At 49.7% G+C, this 19,010-nt stretch overlaps 1 protein-coding gene across 2 annotated transcripts; it reads left to right on the top strand.

The window, feature by feature from the left end:
• The first annotated feature begins 898 nt into the window (after window positions 1-898).
• On the top strand, window positions 899-19,010 carry KPNB1 (karyopherin subunit beta 1). Of its 2 annotated transcripts, XM_015885810.3 has the most exons (22): window positions 899-1,107; window positions 1,309-1,367; window positions 2,983-3,165; window positions 4,529-4,729; window positions 5,403-5,555; window positions 6,213-6,272; window positions 6,586-6,675; window positions 7,026-7,136; window positions 8,499-8,600; window positions 9,233-9,457; window positions 9,709-9,900; window positions 10,958-11,088; window positions 11,824-11,971; window positions 12,181-12,252; window positions 13,280-13,424; window positions 14,162-14,244; window positions 14,551-14,658; window positions 14,915-15,058; window positions 15,159-15,264; window positions 15,559-15,673; window positions 16,138-16,299; window positions 16,663-19,010. In XM_015885810.3, coding segments are annotated over exons 1-22 (2,631 nt in total). In that variant the 5' UTR covers window positions 899-1,067; the 3' UTR covers window positions 16,664-19,010. The 2 variants fall into 2 exon arrangements, with proteins under 2 accessions (XP_015741296.1, XP_085388421.1); XM_085532295.1 differs by lacking the exon at window positions 16,663-19,010 and having other exon boundaries at window positions 16,138-16,303.

Genomic DNA, 19,010 nt, shown 5'->3' with positions numbered 1-19,010 from the left:
GGGCTTGGCTCCCACCTCGAAGCAGCCACAACAGCAATGGTTGCTTCCTTCCTTTCAGTGCCATGGGTGGCAATGGGATTCAGGAAGCTTTACCTGGATTATGATCATATAGAGCTGATGGAGCTTGAAGCTGCAGGAGTGCTCATTAACACAATGCCCTCAGAGCTCAATATTGGAGCTCCTTATGGCCATTAACACCCTCATACCTCAATATTGGAGCTCCTTATGGCCATTAACACCCTCATACCTCAATATTGGGGCTCCTTATGGCCATTAACACCCTCAAACCTCAATATTGGGGCTCCTTATGGCCATTAACACCCTCATACCTCAATATTGGGGCTCCTTATGGCCATTAACACCCTCATACCTCAATATTGGGGCTCCTTATGGCCATTAACACCCTCATACCTCAATGTTGGGGCTCCTTATGGCCATTAACACCCTCATACCTCAATACTGGGGTTCCTTATGGCCATTAACACCCTTAGACCTCAATATTGGGGCTCCTTATGGCCATTAACACCCTCAGAAGCCCCCCAGCCCCAAAGGCCTGTTCTTAATGCAGCCTTATGGGGGGGGTTTATATGGGGGGGGGTTGTAGGTTAATGGGGCTGGAGCCGCTTCTCCATCCTGGTATCAACCCAACACGTGCTAAACACGTCACTTCCGGTCCGTGTTACTTCCGGTCCTCGCTACTTCCGGCCTCGAGTACTTCCGCCCCCCGGCGCGCCCTTCTCTCCACCATCCAATCAGCGCTCAGCACCACCGGAAGCCCCACCCCCTCTCTTCCACCCCGCCGCCCGCCAACTCCCACCCCTAAACTCATATCAACCAATAAGAATCGAGCCGCCTGCCGGTTCCAACCAATCACAGCTCGGGCGCGGGGCGGCGGGCCGAGGCCGTGATATCCCTCCGCCGCTCGGTGTGCGCGCGCGCACCGCTCCACCCGCGCGGCCTTTTTTCTCCCTCCGCCGCTTCCACCGGCAGCTCCTGATCCCCCCCTTCCCCAACCCACCCCATCGCTTCCCCTTCCTCCCTTCCCTCCTCCTCCTCCTCTGGCCGCCATGGAGCTCATCACGATCTTAGAGAAGACGGTGTCGCCGGGTAAGGCCGCGCGGGGCCGGGCCGTGTGGTGATTTGTGTGGTAAAGATGGGGGGGGGGCCCGGTTTGTGCCCCCCCACACCCGGTATATGGGCCTCTATGGGCCTCTATGGGCCTCTATGTGTCTCTATGGGTCTCTATGGGTCTATAGGAGTCTATATGTGACCCCCCCCATTAACCGACCCCCCCATCCCTTATCACAGACCGCTCGGAGCTGGAAGCGGCTCAGAAGTTCTTGGAGCAGGCGGCGATCGAGAACCTGGTGAGGCCCGGTTCGGTTCGGTCCCATGCGGTTCCATCCCATTCGGTTCTATTCGGTTCGGTTCTGTTCCATTCGGTTCTGTCCCATTCGGTTCGGTTCTATACCCTTTGGTTCTGTCCCATTTGGTTCTATCTGGTTCGGTTCGGTTCCATCCCATTGGGTTCGGTTCTATACCCTTTGGTTCTATCCATCCCATTCGCTTCTGTCCCATTCGGTTCTATTCGGTTCTGTCCATCCCATTCGGTTCCATTCGGTTCGGTTCTGTCCCATTCGGTTCTATCCATCCCATTGGGTTCAATTGGGTTCGGTTCGGTTCCATCCCCACCCCCACCTTCCTACCCTCCCCCCCCCATTCGGTTCGGTCCCTCCCGCTCCTCTCAGCTCCAATGGCGGCCCGTCCCCTCCCGGTTGTGCTGGCGGCCAATGGGGGCGCATTGAAGGGGAGCGGCCGGGCCATGTGCGGCCATAGTCAGCGCTGGGGCCTATCCCGGGTGGGGCCGAATTGGGGGCTTAGGGTTGGAAATAGGGTTTGAAAGGGGAGAGATATCGGCCCTATGGGGTTAACGGGAGCCACGTGTGGGTATTGGGGTTGTGGTGTGTTGGTATTGAGTGGAGATGTCGGTGTATTATGGGGTTGTGTCGCTCTGAGCTGCCCCAGTGTTATAGGGATGTGGATGGGAGGGATATTAGGGGCTGTGGGGCGGCCATTTAACCCCCCCCCCCCCCTGTAGGGGTTGCCCTTAAAGCTCTATGGATTAACCCAGAGGAGGAATGGAAGAGCTCTGCCGGTGCTGGAGGATATTTAGGGTCGTTCCTTTAAGGGCAGCAGCAATGTGTTCATTTCACCCTTATTCCTCACCTTTAACCCGGCTTCATCACATGAGATAACCCCTATAGGGGCCGTGCTCAGAGCTGGGACCCTTCAGAGCCGTCCCACCCCATAGAGCTCCATACACCCACACCTCCCAAGCCTTTCCTTTTGTAGGGTGATGCTCCAGAGCCTCACAGAGCAACATCCCCCCTTCCTGAAAGCAAAGCTGCCCCCCTCTGTGCCCCCTCCCCATTGCAGGGTGACGAGGGCTGTGCTGTATGTGGATGTATTTGGGGAAGCCAAAAGCTTTTGGCCTTTGTGCAGCCTTTAGGAGGCACAGCGTGTCCTGCAGCTGGATCAGCAGCTCTGCTTTATGCTGCTGGGGCTTCAGCAGTTCCTCATGCATCGACCTGCTGTGGGGTTTTGGTTCTATGGGGGCCAGCAGCCCTTACATTGTGCATGGAGGAGCAGCAGAACACTCAGTGTTGGGTTGGGTTGTGGGTGTTGGGTTGTGGGTTTGGCCTTTGCCTTCAAACAAAGGGGCAAAGTAATGATGCCCCCCACCACTCTGGTCCCCCCTAAGATGCTCACATCCCAATGTGGGGCCTATGTGGGTTGATCAGAGGATGCTCCATGCAGGTGAGAGTGCAGGAGGCAGCCATCTGTTGGGTGAGGTGGTGGAAGCCAAGCAAAGCATTGCCCTCTTATGGGGATCTGGGTGGGGTTGGGGGTCTGGGTGGGGTTGGGTTGGGGGTCTGGGTTGGGTTGGGGGTCTCAGCCCCTTCCTCCCCTTCTCTCCCACAGCCAACCTTCCTGGTGGAACTGTCCAGAGTGCTGGCCAACCCCGGGAACAGCCAGGTAGCGCGAGTGGCAGCCGGCCTGCAGATCAAGAACTCTCTCACCTCTAAAGACCCCGACATCAAGGCTCAATACCAGCAGCGATGGCTCGCCATCGACGCCAACGCCCGCAGGGAGGTCAAGAACTACGTGAGTCTCTTCCTTTTCCCTTCTCATCTGGTTTTGAGCCCATTGGGTTCTCTTGGGCTGGTGTCCTCTTTGCTTTCTGCTCAGGCTCTTGCTGTGCTGTGAGCTGTAGAAGCATTGGGGTGAAAATCAGGCAGGTTTAGGGCTGCTGCTTTTCCATTTGTCTTATGTAAGGGCTCCTACAAAGGAGTCTCGGTATTGCAGTGACACAAGTGGTGCCTGAGTTCTTTCACCTCATGGGATTATAGGGGTGCATGGTTGTGTGTGGCTCCATGTGGTGCAAGTTTTAAGCTTTATATGTTGGTTTTGTCTTAATAAAGATGTTGGAGTCTGTATTTAGCAGGGCAAGGTTGGGTCATTGACACAGTTGTGTGCTCTAATGGCATAGGAAAGGGATCATAGCTCCTGTTGGCAGCATTAAGTTGTTGTGTTGTGTGTTGGAGCTCACAGCACTGGGTTGCTGCTTGGTGTTAAATGAAAGCAGAATCCTTTGTGTCTTATCCCTCAGTTCCCCATCGTGGGCTTTTCCTTCAGCTCTGGGCTGCCTGTTATTTCCATCATTGCTGCATCCAGTGACCCATAAGCAATGGGGTTGTTGGTGGGGGGGGGGTCTGACCCCAAACCCCTTTATATGGGAGGGATTGGGAGAGTCTGAGTGATGGGAGGGACTGAGGGGGGGGTTGGTGTTACTTGGTGAGTATTTGGGAAAGGGAAGGGTGTGCTTGGATAGTGCTAAAGCAGGGGCTCCTCCCTTGTTCATTCTGAGAAACAGTTACATAAGTATGTAAGAAAAAAAAACCCCACCTCATCAAATTGCAAACCAAAGAGTTTCGTTTCTTTCCATGTCGAAACAAGCAGGCTGGGGTTGGGGGGGTGATTTCAGAGCACTCTTGGTTTGCTTTTGTATCTGTAGGGGAGTTGTTGGGTGAGCTGCTGGTGTGTGGATGTCAATGGGAAGCTCTGGATGTCAATGGGAAGCTCTGGATGTCAATGGGAAGCTCTTTGCTATGAGTGGGGAGGTGTTGGAACAGCTGCATATAGGGGCTGTGGATGCTCCACACATGGAGCTGTGCAAGGCCAGGTTGGATGGAGCCCTGTGCAGTGTTATCTATGGAGGTTGGTGGCCCTGCTGGTGGCACCAGAAGCTTTGTGACCCTTGAGGTCCCTTCCAACCTGAACCATTGTATGATGTGACAGCAGTGTGTGCAGTCACAACCACAACCCCCTTCCTAAAGTTGTGACCATGGCTGCCTTCATCCCATGGGGTGAGCTGAGCCAAGGAGGCATTACAATATATCTGTAGTACCACATATAGGGCTGGCAGAGCTGTCTACACACAGACCCCAACGCTGCTCTTTGCTTTCAGGTCCTGCAGACATTGGGCACAGAGACATATCGGCCCAGCTCTGCCTCTCAGTGCGTGGCCGGCATCGCCTGCGCCGAGATCCCAATGAACCAATGGCCTGAGCTCATCCCCCAGCTGGTGGCCAACGTCACCAACCAGCACAGCACTGAGCACATGAAGGAGTCCACGCTGGAGGCCATCGGGTACATCTGCCAGGATATTGTGAGTACCTTCACTTCTGTTTGTGGCACCTCTATGGGCCGAACTGCTCGTCCTTAGGATCCCTCTGCCAGCACCAAACGCACACACACGGTGTCTGAAGGAGCTGACCTGTTTTTGCAGCACGAATCCAGGTCGCTTTTCAAAGTCACTGCACAGCTGCGGGGTGGGCAAACTGCAGTTTGCAAACCTTGCAGGTGAGCAGGGAGCTTCCTCTACATGGCTGAGGAATTGCTGACCTCCTTCCTCATGCAAAGAAGGGTCTCTTTAACCTCACGGAAGGAGGTTTAGGTGCAAGGATGGGTTGCCAGCAAGGATGTTCAGTGTATTAGGGGGGCTGGTTTGCTCTTGAGCAGGTTTGGCTGTATCCAAATCCATGCCAGTCTCCTGTGGCACAGCAGGGCAGTCCCTGCTAAGGGAAGGATGGAGGCAGCACGGAGCTCTTTGGGGTTGAAAAGGGTGAAATGAGGAGCAGCAGGGAGGGATGGAGGGTGGGTAGGGGGCAGAATGGGGTGTGAGGGAGGGCTGGGATCCACCACGTTTGGTTTCTGGTGCTCCCAGTGGACATAAGGATTTCATGTCTTATGATCCTGCTCATGGAATTCAAGCATTAGCAACGGCTTTGATATATGGAGTGAAGCTGTTTAACATGTGTGGCTCTCAATGCTTCTTTTAGGACCCAGAGCAACTTCAAGACAAATCCAACGAGATCCTGACAGCCATCATCCAGGGAATGAGAAAGGAAGAGCCCAGCAACAATGTGAAGCTTGCAGCTACAAACGCACTCCTGAACTCTTTGGAATTCACCAAAGCAAACTTCGACAAAGAGGTAAAAGGGGGAGAAAGGGTGTAAAGTACAAGGGCAGAATCCATGGTCTATGATGAGAAATCATGCACCACGCTGAGTTTTGATGCATAACCCGATGACATCTGAGACTTGGATTCATTTCCATGCTGGCTGGGTGTTCCTGTGATGCAGAAATGCTTTGGAAGCTTCCAGAGATGTATTTTTTTCCCCAAAAAAGGCTTTTGCTGAGTTTTGGGGATGAATTTGACCTGAGTTTGGGCTGTTAGATCTGCTTCCTAATCCAGCTTCTCTCTGTAATGCTGCTCTGTGTGTGTTACCCGCTTGGATCAGCGCTTTCTTTCGAGTTACATGGCAGCAATCCAGCTTACATTGCCTCTGGGAATGGCTGGGGGAGGAAGGCCTGCAAGCCTTCAAATAGGGGGGTATCTATTGCAGGGTGGCTTTTCCTTTCCTCTATGTGGGTGAAGGATAATCCCATAGGACCATACCAGGGGGGAGGATGGGGTGAAGGTTGAACCCTCAGCTTAGAGGGTCTTTGAATGGGAACCTTTCCTAGGCTGTATGTCTATCCAAGGGTTGTAGAGGGGCTGTAGAGGTTCAACACCACGTTCTCCATAGGAAGCCTTGCAAAGTCGTCAGAGCTTTTTGTGACCTGATGTTCTTCTGTTTCTCCTGCAGTCTGAAAGGCACTTTATTATGCAAGTAGTCTGTGAAGCAACGCAGTGTCCAGATACGAGGGTGAGTGGAGGCTGAAGGATGTGCTGATGGCTGGAAAGGGGCTTTGATTTTTATCACTGTTCCCTTCTTGGGGAGCTGAACAGAACTCATAGCACTATAATGAGCAGCAATAACAGCAGGCTGTTAAGGTGGGGATGGGCATGTGAGTCCTCAGACACCCTGAGTTTCATATTTGATGTTAGGAGCTGTGAAATGCTCGGAGGATTTAAGCTGCAAAGACCTCACTGGGTGTGGAGTAAATGGAGATGCTGGGATGCTGGGCCTGTTTCTCTTGTTCATTGTCACACCTTGGGTCCATTCTGTGCTCTGACAGGTACGAGTGGCTGCCTTACAGAACCTGGTGAAGATCATGTCCCTTTATTATCAGTATATGGAGACGTATATGGGTCCTGCACTTTTTGCTGTGAGTACTTGGACTACCTTAGATAAAATCAGCTGAATTCATCCACCTGTGCTGCTTTGTCTTCGTCTGGGAGGAAACCTCTTCCTACGTCCTCAATTTGATTTTTCTCTGGCTGTGTTTGTGTGTTCCTGATGCCCCTTAACCCAATGCTGAGACCCCCAAGTGTGGGGCAGAATAGACTGCTGGGTCTGCTCAGCAGCCCTGCCTGGGTAACTGATGTGACATGAGGTTGTCCTCAATGAACTCAGCCGTGGCACCTGATTTCAGATGATGTGGAGCCTTGGGGTGTTTGTGTCAGGAGAAACCATGTGCTAAAGACATTCTTCTCTCCCTTCCCCTCTTTCCTAAAGATAACTATTGAAGCGATGAAAAGTGACATAGATGAGGTGGCTCTACAGGGAATCGAGTTCTGGTCAAACGTGTGTGATGAGGAGATGGATCTGGCTATAGAGGCATCAGAGGTGAGTAATATTGTCTTTGGGAGAGCTGCAGTCGTGGTTTAACAACATCTGCAAGTCCTGCTGTTCTCTGTAGCCCCCCTCCATGCCCCTGGTGTGGCAGTCCTGGTCTATGATGAAACATCATGCACCACTCTGATGCTCCGTGATGCATGACTGATAGAAGCTGAGACCTGGGGCTGCACGGAGCCCACGGGGCGTGTTGGCTCTGCAGAGAGCAGCTTGGCTTCGAGCTGCTGGCTCGGTTCTGGCAGCTGTCTCACCCAGCACTCAGCTGGGATTGATTTGTTCTGCTGCTGAAGGTAAATGTGAAGCTTGGGGTTAAAGTTGCACAGGGGGCCACTGTCCATCACCCCCTTCCATAACTCTTTGCTTTCGGTGTAAGCTCGAATGCAACTTGTTCTGCTTCCCAGATCAGATGAAGACGAGCTGCCTTTTTAACCAACCAAATGGTTTAATGCCAACCTGGCTGGGAATCAACAACTTGAGATAAAGATTTCCTGACATCTTTGATGTGAACACACTGTGACAGGGAGGTGCTGCTTTCCTGAAGATGATACATGACAGCTACCTGATTTCTCTTTAGCATCCCAGAGTCGAGTTTTAAGCTCCTGTAAGGTTCACTTTAAAGCACATTATGCATGTATAGCAGGCACAGCACAGCGCTGGGAGATCCCCACTGTCCTGAATGCCTTGGAGCTGTTGCTTTGATGGCACCTTGGACTCCTGCAACGTGGTCTGAGTTGGAGGGGGAGCATCTATGTGTTTACCCACTGCCTGTGCCTGGTGGGTCTGCATTTATAGGCTCTGTGCCTCTAACAGACCCCAGGAACAGCAGTGCCGTCCTATTCTGACATAGGAGAGAAGCCATGGGATGCAAGGAATGATTTTCCCCTTCGCATTGGATGAATCTGGGGTGTTGTTCCCCATGCAGGTGCTGTTTGTGTAGAAATCAGTGGCACAGATCAATAAGAGCTTAAACTTCGAAGGCCTGTAGATGAATCAGAGCCATCTTGAAAAGCAGCTAAATATATATTTGGTGTTGCCTGCCCAAAATAGCAAGGAGAAAAGGACAGTCAGCGTGTAGGTTCAGCTTGTGTGCAGAAGGACCTCTTGCTTTTCCTACATGGGGTCACTTGTTAATGATACAGAACAGGGTATTTCTGTTTGGGCCCTTTATGTTTATGGAACAGCAGATTGAGCTGTGCTGATGGAAGATGGAACTGGATGTGGTGCAGGGCTGACCTTAAGGTTAATGTGTACAGTGGGGACTTGGTGCTGGGAAGTGTGCAGGAGAGATCCTATAAGTGTGGGGTGATAGATGTGGTGCTTGTGTTGAGGATTGCATTGTGTTCTTCTTTGCAGGCAGCAGAACAGGGGAAACCTCCGGAGCACACGAGCAAATTTTATGCTAAGGGAGCATTGCAGTATTTGGTCCCAATTCTAACACAGACGTTAACAAAACAGGTGAGTTGCAAAACACTGTATATCCAGGGGGATGGTGTGGAAACAGCTGCTCCTGCACTCGGCTGCACTCAGCATCACATTTATCTTTATGGTTTCAGAAGAGGTTTGTATCTTTCTCTGTGTTCCTCACGGGTAAAACCAACATTGTCTGCATCACTGGAGGTTCAGTGTCTGGCTTTACTGAGCTTTGAGGTCTCTGTTTATTTTAGTGGGTGCTGAGAGCTGCACGGGGACTTGTTTGTACTCCGTTCCGCAGCCTGATAGAAGTTAATGGAGTCACTTGCTGCAGCAGGTCTAATAATAAGATCAAGCTGTTAATTAAGCTGTGCAGGATGGAGTTTTGGCTTCCTGTGATGAAGTGCTGTGAAAGTGATTCTCTCTCACTGTCTGTCTGGGTGCAGAGGGTTGCAATGCAGCAGGTTAAACCCCAAGTGATGGTTAAAATGGGATGGATGAAGCACGTAACTTGGGCTGCCTCTCTGCCAGGGGTGGGATTTGCAATTCTAAACCTGAATTGACCCTTATATTTAACACCTGGCAACAGGGTGGTGCTGCCTGCAGTGGGGTGGTATTGCCTATGAGTGGGAAGGGATGGTTTTTCCCCATGCTGATGGGTGCTGTTCTCTTCCTAGGATGAAAACGATGACGATGATGACTGGAACCCCTGTAAAGCAGCAGGTGTCTGCCTCATGCTGCTGGCAACCTGCTGTGAAGATGACATTGTTCCTCATGTGCTGCCCTTCATTAAAGAACACATCAAAAACCCAGACTGGCGATACAGAGATGCAGCTGTGATGGCTTTTGGGTGCATTTTGGAAGGACCAGAGCCTAACCAGCTCAAACCACTAGTTATACAGGTGAGATGATGGTGAGGCTTGTGAGCAAAAACCTTTGGTTTATTTGGAGGACTCATATTTTGTGTTGTTCTTAGTCTTAAACTTTAAGATATCAGAGTGATGGACTCACTGGATCTGGATGATCTTCCCTGCTGTCCCAGGCTCAAGTCAGCCAGCCTATAGATAACGTTAAAGCTAGAAACACTGACAAATTCCTGTACCCACATACTGCAAATGCTCACGCCTTTCTCCTGACCTCCTTTATCTCCCAGGCAATGCCGACTTTAATAGAGCTGATGAAGGATCCCAGTGTTGTGGTTCGAGACACAGCAGCCTGGACCGTGGGCAGGATCTGTGAGATGCTCCCTGAGGCAGCCATCAATGACATTTACCTCGCCCCACTGCTGCAGTGTCTGATTGAGGGCCTGAGCGCTGAGCCCCGGGTGGCCTCCAACGTGTGCTGGGTAAGGCAGCCCCTTTGCTTTTGCTGCTGTGAGTGAAGGGAGGCAGCTCATGTTGTTATGCAGACACACAGGTTGATGCTTGCACACTTACACGGGTGGCAGAGATGAACCCTGACTTGGTCACCCAGCAAACACAGCTCTTGTTGTTATCTCCAGTCTGTTTTGTGCCTCTGAGAGGCAAAACAAGGGAAGAAAAAGCATTTCAAGTAGGAACAACCAAGGCTGTCCCCAATAATGGGTGTGTAGAGACATGGTCACATTCCAGACATGCTGGGCTTTCATGTTTTCTTGGGACAGCTGAGTTGCCCATTCGTTCTTAGGGGAACACAACCCACCTTGCTTCCCCTCACCTGAACTCGGTTCAGAAGTGGCTTCAGGACTCATTTTGAGGAGCATGAAGTTTTCTCTCCCCTGACAGAGCTGCAGTCCCTTGGGTTAACTTCAGTTCTATCATCTTGATGGGTGTGTGCTACCAAGCAGCATCACTGTCCTCCCCCCCCTATATAGAAGATGTATCCCTTGCTGCTTGCAATAGGAATTCAGCTACAGATGGGTGTCTGCACGTCAGAACAACCCTTAGAAACGATGGGATCCATTCTCTTGCTATGACAGAGGTTTGAAGGCTTCAAATCAGCGTGGGAGCTTCTCCCTGTTCTGCTGCTCCTGGCAGATGTCCACGTAGCTGTGGCTGCTGTTGGGAAGGCGATGACTGGCACGTGTCTATAGATGGCAGTGACGATGAGGGATCTTCAGCTTTCTTTAATCCCCCCCCATCTCAGAGCTGTTACCATCAGTCTGCAGCCTGTTCTAAGCTGGGGTTGATAACAGCAGGTCCTGTCTGCCCAGCACCAACAGCCTGCATGGCTCAGGCAGTCTGACTTTCTGCTGTGTTTCATTTCACATCTTCCATATCCTCACCACTCCTGCACCAAAGTTGAGCACCCTGAATAATAATGGGCACCTAAGGGAGCTGTTAGCCCTGCACCTGTTTGAATGGCTGGGATGTGTTTCTGGGGTGAAGTCATTGGGTAACAGAAATGGTTGTTCTGTGTTCCAGGCCTTCACTAGTCTTGCTGAAGCTGCCTATGAAGCTGCAGATGTAGCTGATGATCAGGAAGAACCAGCAACCTACTGCTTATCCTCTTCATTTGAGCTAATAGTTCAGAAACTTCTGGAGACCACAGATAGGTAACGTTAACCCAGCTGGCCTGAAACACAAGAGATGCCTTTTCTACCCCTTCTCCTTAAGGCTTTGGTCTTCCTTCTCTTGCAGCATAGATCTGAATGGTGTTTTGTAAGAGCTTTCTGGCATAGTGTCCTTTTCCAAACTAAGCTGAAATATAAATAGACAAGGCAAAATGTTTTCTGGGTTCTGCAGATGCAAAAGTAAGGCTCGTGTTGAAGTCCTGTTCTGCTTTCAAGGTCACGTAAGGGATTTTGACAGCTTTGCGGTTCAACTTTTGGGTCACTTTTGATCCTTCAGCAGAAGGTTAAGATCTTAAATGGGGGGTTCCTGTCTGAGCAGTTTGAACTCGCTTTGTGTCTTATTCAGTTCCAGCCAGCATTGTGGTGTCTGCCTCAGGGCTCTGTGGTCCATCAGGTATCTCAGAACAGCTCTCAGCTGTCTCTGGTTCAGCTTATGGTTCAGGGGAGGCACCTACAGGCACAGCTCACCTCCTGACACCATTCCTTCCTAGGCAGCGTCGCAGCACACAGCTGTGTGTGGCTTTGAGCTGTTTGCTGCTCCTGGGCTCGCTGTCTGAAGATACTGGAAGTCATTATTAATAGCAAGTTAAATTAAAAAGGGAAAAGTCCAAAAACGGCTTTACAAATGTCATTGACTTTCACATCTTGCAATAGGGAGAGGCTCATTGCAGCGCTGAGATGTAAGCTCTTACAGATCTACTGTAAATTCTGTTCCAGGCCTGATGGACACCAGAATAACTTGAGGAGCTCTGCATACGAAGCTCTGATGGAAATAGTGAAGAACAGTGCCAAGGACTGTTACCCTGCTGTCCAAAAGACAACGTTGGTCATCATGGAGCGGCTTCAACAAGTGCTGCAGATGGAGGTAGGAGGTGGAGGTTTGAGCCTTGGCTGTGTATAAAGTGCTGTGTGTCTTTATGGACAGGTTGGATGCTTTATGAAGGGTGCCTCTCCTCTTAAATTGGGAGGAGTAAATACTTAAAAGGGGGGTTTCTGCCCTATATATTGCTGCTGGGTTTGCGTGGACCATGAGAGAAGTATTCTGTATTTGAGGTTCTGTTCTTTGCTTTTCAGTCTCACATCCAAAGCACTTCAGACAGAATCCAGTTCAATGATCTTCAGTCTCTTCTCTGCGCTACTCTCCAGGTAAGCTCCTCATTCCTGCTTTGTGGTTATGGGGAGGAGGAGGTTTGGGGGTTGTGAAAGGTTGGCTCTTACATTGGCTTCAGGGTGAACAATTGCTCTGTTTGGCACCAGCAAAAAAGCTCCGCACCAGATTTAATTTGTTCATCTGCCTCTTGTGGTTGGTGTTCTTATTTAAAACGGCACTAATTAAAATGCACTAAGTGTCCTTGAAATTAAACATCTGGTAATGAACACCCACGTGGCTTGGAGCGTTACCGCACTTCAGCTCCTTTCCTCTTCTTACAAAGTGCATTGAAAACAGCCACTTTTCTCCCCAAATCTTCACCACATCGTCCCATTGAAGCACAGGCTGCCCAGTATTGAAGCTTTGCTGCTTAGCACTGCAGGAAGGTGGGATGGAGTGGGAGCCCTCTGCGTATGGAGCCTTTCCTTTTGGCTCAGCATGACCTATTATGCCTCTTGTTTCCATGTGGGGGTCTTTCATTTCCTAAACAGAGTCACTCTGGTCTTAAGATGGATGTTTTTTGCCCTTTATACTTGCTCTCAGAGGAGATTTCAGCTGCAGTTGGCTGTAAAGATGATGTGCTGTGTCTTGGATTAACAACCCCTATCTCTGAAATGCAATTCTGTGGTGCACCAGCAGAGCTTCTGTGCCACCTGTAATTGGCAGCAAGGCATCATTGTGGCGTTGCTGTCATTAGAGAAAGGCTCGTCTTTTAATGTAGGGCCAAATTTGGGCTGGCCACATGTAATGCCAGCTTACAAAAGGGAACCTGCAGAACAGCCTATGCAGCAGGAACGAGTCAATTCAGCTCATTCCGTAGCTGGGAAACGGAATGCAGCTAAAAACGAATGGGACTTTGTGCTTGCACTGACAAAGCATATTTCAGCAGCAGCAGAATTCAAACAGCAGCTTCGCTTTCAGCAGCCCAACATGCTCAGAAGCGCTCAGGGAGGTGGAGGCATAATTCAGCTGAGCATAAGTGGAAGCAATGATGATCTTTCTCTCTTCCCTTCCTTGTTTTAGAACGTCCTGCGGAAGGTGCAGCACCAGGATGCCCTGCAGATCTCAGACGTGGTGATGGCATCTCTGCTGAGGATGTTCCAGAGCACGGCGGGTTCAGGGGGTGTGCAGGAGGACGCCTTGATGGCAGTCAGCACCCTGGTGGAAGGTGGGTGCTATGCTGGGATTGGGGAGCAGGGCAGGGTGCAGCCCGGGGTGCTCCCTGCTCTCATTGACCGAATAGATTAACATAAAACCTCAAGCAACCACGTTCAGTTCCTGCTTTTCCTCAAGGTGTGGATTTGACAGCGCAGCTTTGCCACATCTGTCACTGAAGCCCTGAGTCTGCTGGATTATTCTGGGCTGTGTTTCTTGAATGAATAGCTCGTTTTCTGTTAATAACGTGGTTACAATGCAAATTCTGCCAAGAGAAAGGAGGAGCTCTGCTGTGTGCTGTGCTGAGCACAATGGGAACCTGCTGCCTTCAGTGGCTCAGTGATTCACGCTGCTGCTGCTGCTTGAGACCCATTGCTGCTTTGGGGATGTTTTCTCAATGGTCGATTTAAAGTCATTGTTCTTATTTAAAAGAAAATCACAGTGGTGATGGTCAGCATTAGAGTGAGTCAGAGCTGGTGAAATGAAATCAAATGGGGTGGTGGCAGCATGAGCTGATGGTCAGAAGCTGCCTTGGAACTTGGAGGGGGGGAACACAGCACAGTGGACTTTGCAGCATGAAGGAACAGTTCTCTGAGTGTTTGTGGTCCCCATGTATGTGCTTCAGCAGTGCTCAGCCTTTGTGCTATGCACTGTTTTAGGTGGAGGATAACTGTGGGTTTTATTGAGGTCCATGAAGTGCATGGCAGGTTGGGAGTTCTTTTCTCTAACAAGATTATTTTCCATGCACAGTCTTAGGTGGAGAGTTCCTGAAGTACATGGATGCCTTCAAACCGTTCCTTGGCATTGGACTGAAGAACTATGCTGAATACCAGGTAGAGGTCAAAGCAGGCAGCCCTGTGCTTGCCATCTCCAAACTGCCATCTGCTCTCAGGTGCTGAGTTCAGCAGGTGTGCATCTATGCACAGCTCGTGGTGGTGAGGTGCAGCTCTTCACAACTCAATGCTTCATAAAGTTCAATAGGGCTCATCAGCTGCCATTGGGGATGTTACTGGTAGTGACATTAATGCCCATATAGTGTCACCACTGCTCAGTGCTTTAATTTAATAAGCTGACGCTGTGAGGATGGAGAGGAAGCCTGACTCACCGGGTGGGTGTCTGACTTGCTGTTCTATTTGCAGGTCTGTCTGGCTGCAGTGGGCCTGGTTGGTGACTTATGCAGAGCCCTGCAATCCAACATCTTGCCTTTCTGTGACGAGGTTATGCAGCTGCTCTTGGAGAACTTGGGGGTGAGTGTTTACCTTCTCATTAGCGGTTAGTAACAGTTGGCTTGCACGCTGAGGGGGAAAAAGTGGGAGGTGGGAGAAGCTGAAGTGCTAGGCGTGCTCTGAAGATCTCGTGTTTGACAACTGTGTCACTTAGTGTTTGAATGGGATCCAGCTCTGTTGAGGATAAGGATTCCCATTGCCAGTGAAGGTCGTGGTTTATTAGCTCCTCCTCTCAGGGAAGTGCAGCTGAATGTAACGGTGTTGAATTCTGTTCCAGAATGAAAACGTTCATAGGTCTGTGAAGCCACAGATTCTCTCTGTGTTTGGAGATATCGCCCTTGCTATTGGAGGGGAATTCAAGAAGTACCTGGATGTTGTACTGAATACCCTCCAGCAGGCTTCCCAAGCACAGGTTGATAAGGTGAGGCAGCCACTGCTCTGTGGTTCTTTACAGTCATAAATGAGGGCTGTGTGCTCTGCTGAGGGCGCTGCTCACCTGGTGCTCTCCTGCTGCCTTTCAGTCGGACTATGACATGGTGGATTACCTGAATGAGCTGAGGGAGGGTTGCCTGGAAGCTTACACGGGAATCATTCAGGGATTGAAGGGAGACCAAGAAAACGTGCACCGTAAGTCATCTGTGGGGGTTCCTTTTGTGATTGAAGTGATGAAGGGGTGATAAGAGCCTGCTTGGATGGGCACGTCCTTGTTAATTCACTTCTGTGGGGGAGGGAGCACTCAGCTGCCCATGTAGTTCCCTTAGAGCCCTTCGTTGTGGTTCTTCCTCCTTTGGCATTATGTGCTCCTTCCCTGTCTGACAGCTCAGAGTTGGGCCATCCATACAGGAAGGCCTTGTGAGACTTGTGGGACCATCAAACATGAACTGTGTTTCACCCTGCTCTAACGAGGCTCTTCTCTTTCAGCGGACGTGATGCTGGTGCAGCCCAGAGTAGAATTTATTCTGTCTTACATTGACCACATTGCTGGAGATGAGGATCATACGGACGTAGTAGTGGCGTGTTCTGCTGGACTGATAGGGTGAGTATCCTGATCCCGTGTGAGCACCGACAGCCTGTTTGTTAGGTAGAACTCTGTGCATCAGCTACATCTGAAGCTGCATTTTTATGGCTATTATGTCAACCAGTCCTGGGTTATTCAGTGCAGTGCCATGCATTTAGCTGAAAGTGTAAAGCAGACAATGTAAGTGAGGTCCTTAACTGGGAGGGTGAGAGCAGCAGTGGAGCCAGAGGAGCTCAAGTCAGGGCTGGAATTAGATGGAGAGCCAATGGAAGCATCTGTCTTGGGACAGGAGGTTGAACATCTCCATTTAGTCCCAGTTAAGAGAAGCTCAGTTGTGCTTCTGCTGCAATGAGTGACCCTATGCAGCCGTTCATAAAGGACATGAGCTGTGAATCATCTTCCAGCTACCAAGAGCTGATCGGGGCGGATGTTGGCACAACTGTTTGTAGCTCTCAGCCTCAAAACCTCTCTTGTCTCTTCAGGGATTTGTGTACAGCGTTTGGCAAAGACGTACTGAAATTAGTAGAAGCTAGACCCATGATACATGAACTGCTAACTGAAGGAAGAAGATCCAAGACGAACAAAACGAAAACCCTTGCTACCTGGGCGACTAAAGAGCTGAGAAAACTGAAGAATCAAGCTTGGTAAGGGATAAAACACCCACCTACCTCCTTTTCATGTTGTGTAATTAGGAAATTGGCTCTCCTAAGAACTAAGCTGGTTCTTAGTTTATCTTGCTGTAAACGAGAGCGTGTTGATGGGGACTTGGGGGGCTCATTGTGCTGTGAGATACGCAGAGGAGGTGGCAGATGAGCTCTGTGTGCTCTGCAGTGCTGCTGAAGCACCTTTAACAGGAGCAGGTTGTTGAGAGGGGTGTGAGATTGCATCACCCTCTGAGTTCCTGTTGTTTGCTTTATGTCTGTGCTGCTTTGCTGGCGTTTCACTGGCTGAAGGTTGGACTTGGCACGTGTTTGGTTCAATTCTGAATGGTGCCTTTTTGCTTGCAGATCTGTTACCATTGGGATGACACCTGAGACCCCCCGCTGGAAATCTCCAATCTTTTGAGAAAAAACAAAAAGAAAAAGGAAAACAAACAAACAAACAAACAAAAAAAAACCCAACAAAACAAAACCAACAACCCGGAAGTAAGGAGTGTGCACGGATGCTGAATGTTTGGGAATGAGAGGATGATGAGTGAGTGAGGCTTGAAACCACACCACATCGAAAACCCCACCACGGCAACAACAGCAGCAGCGCTGTTAGCGAGCTGAGCACTGACTTGAGCGTCGAAAGCCTTTTTTTGGCCTCCTTGTGGTCGTCTTCTTGGAGTAGTGAGAGCACCGGGCTCTGCTTGGCAATGGGCAGCCCCTTCCGACAGCGTGGGGTCGGCATCCCTGGGCTGCTCAGCAGAGAGGGAGAGATGGGAGCCGACCTCCATCCGCCCGCGGTAACTTGGGCCCACGCGATGCTGTCGGTGCACGGGATGTGAGAGGAGAGAGAGAGAGAGAAAGGGGTGAAGGATTTCTTTTGGGTCTAAAGAGTGAGTGTGTGTGAATGAGGCGGTTTCTCCACATTCGAGTCCATTGCAGTTGGATCTTTTTTTTTTCTTTTCCCACGAGCAAACATGGGGTTCGCTGTTGCATTTCATAAACTAACCGAAGTTTTTGTTTTTCTTTCAGTCTACTGATGCAGCGTAAGAGATGTATTAAAAAGGGGAAAAAAAAAAGATTAAAAAAAAAAGGAAAAAAAAACAAACAAAAAAAAAAGGAAAGTCGCTCCTTTTAGGGCTTTTTATTTTGGGGAAACACTGACGAATGTTCAGAGCTCCCATCCCCAGTGATGCTTTTCATGGTCTCCTTTCATCAAAGCGCCTTTCCTTCCTTAATGTTGTTCAACTGTGAATGTAGAAATGGTGGGGAGGGGGGGGGAGGGAGGGGGATAAAACCAAACCAACTCCAACTCTTGGGTATAGAGGGTCTAGAATTAATGGTCAAACAAGATTTCAGGCTCACGACTCAAAGCCAGGCATCGAGTTGCTCTGAATTGGCAGTGAGAACGCAAAGGGAAAGAGCTCTCTTGACTTTGTACTGTAGCAGCCCCCCAAAAACAGCCAGGAAAATTGTGCCAAAGAGTTGAAAAAAAAAACAAAAATGAAACTTTCAGGTATTATTTTGGATTGCAAAAAACAACAAAAAGAGATGAGGATAAATTCAATGTTCAGACGTAAATCCTGATAAAAATGCCATTTGGAAACTGCTCGGCCTTTTGTGCTCTTTATTTAATCCAATCCGACGTGGTTTTGGTCTCTTTGCTGCACTTGAAAAAAAACAACAATAACAACAAAAAAAAATAAGGAAGAAATAAATTTATATAAGATATATATATACTGACTTGAGCTTACACAAAGACGGCACTTGTAAAAGGTTCTATTTTTCCACTGCAGTTTGAAAGATGAATAAAAATGGTGTCAAACATTCCCCAAAACTTCCTTTTCGTATTCTTGGTCTTTCCAGTTTTCTAAAGGGGAACCCGAGTAGTTACAGACTGATGGGGTGACTCCCAAACCAATTGGCTGCTCACTGCTCCCCTGATCGCACAATGTCTTATTGCCACGTCGAGGATCAGAATCTCATTTCAATGAGGGTTTTGAGGAATCAAACCTTGTTTATCCCAAACCCTCAGCAATAAGCCCAGAGGAATGGAGGAGAAGGGTGTGAGTGTTGCTCATTTCAGTTGTATTGAAGGGCAGATATTGATGCTGCCACCATTGGAATCTGCAGTTTGAACGCGGGCATTTCAAAAACCTCTTTATGGGAGGAAGGAGTCAGGAAATCTTTAGCTGATGGTGTTTTCTTTGCAGCAAGCAGGTGGCAATCTGTGTTATTCCCCCCCCCCAGTTTCCTCTTCCCAGTCTGATCCTCGGACCCGTCGGCGTCTGCATCCACGCTAGCTCTTGTACAGGGTATCAGATATGTGCCTTTCAGTGCTGGGTTCAGATAATGAAGTCCAAGTGCCGACTTTGAACCAGTGTACAAACCTGATCCGAGCTCCCAGGTGCTGAGGTGAGGAGGAGCTCCCAAGTACGGGCAGCGAGAGGCCTGGGCCGCAAGCTCGAGTAAATGCCTTTTCTTTTTATTTCATTTCTTGAAGTGGGGTGGGATGATTTCCTAAAAGAGGGGGGGAAAAAGAAGCAAACAAACAAATGGGGGGAAAAAAAAAGAAAAAAAGCCATTCCTGAAATTGGGGAGGGAAGAAAATCTGATCATTCCTCAGTGCTACCTGTTTCTGTCCTGTGTGGCTGTTCGGCTGTAGACAGCAGGAGAATAAAGTACACTGAGACAGTAGTGCAAATAAA

Source organism: Coturnix japonica, unplaced genomic scaffold, assembly GCF_054131305.1.
Source record: "Coturnix japonica strain WE unplaced genomic scaffold, WE-NBRP24 Scf049, whole genome shotgun sequence".
NCBI lineage: Eukaryota > Metazoa > Chordata > Aves > Galliformes > Phasianidae > Coturnix > Coturnix japonica.
This window is presented reverse-complemented; position numbering and strand designations above follow the sequence as displayed.

Excerpts from the sequence above, each read along its gene's own strand:
- KPNB1 (XM_085532295.1), top strand. The coding sequence starts at position 1,068 with ATGGAGCTCATCACGATCTTAGAGAAGACGGTGTCGCCGG. Across the intron at positions 11,972-12,180 it reads AACAAGTGCTGCAGATGGAG|TCTCACATCCAAAGCACTTC; the intron begins GTAGGAGGTGGA and ends TTTGCTTTTCAG. Across the intron at positions 15,059-15,158 it reads CCCAAGCACAGGTTGATAAG|TCGGACTATGACATGGTGGA; the intron begins GTGAGGCAGCCA and ends GCTGCCTTTCAG.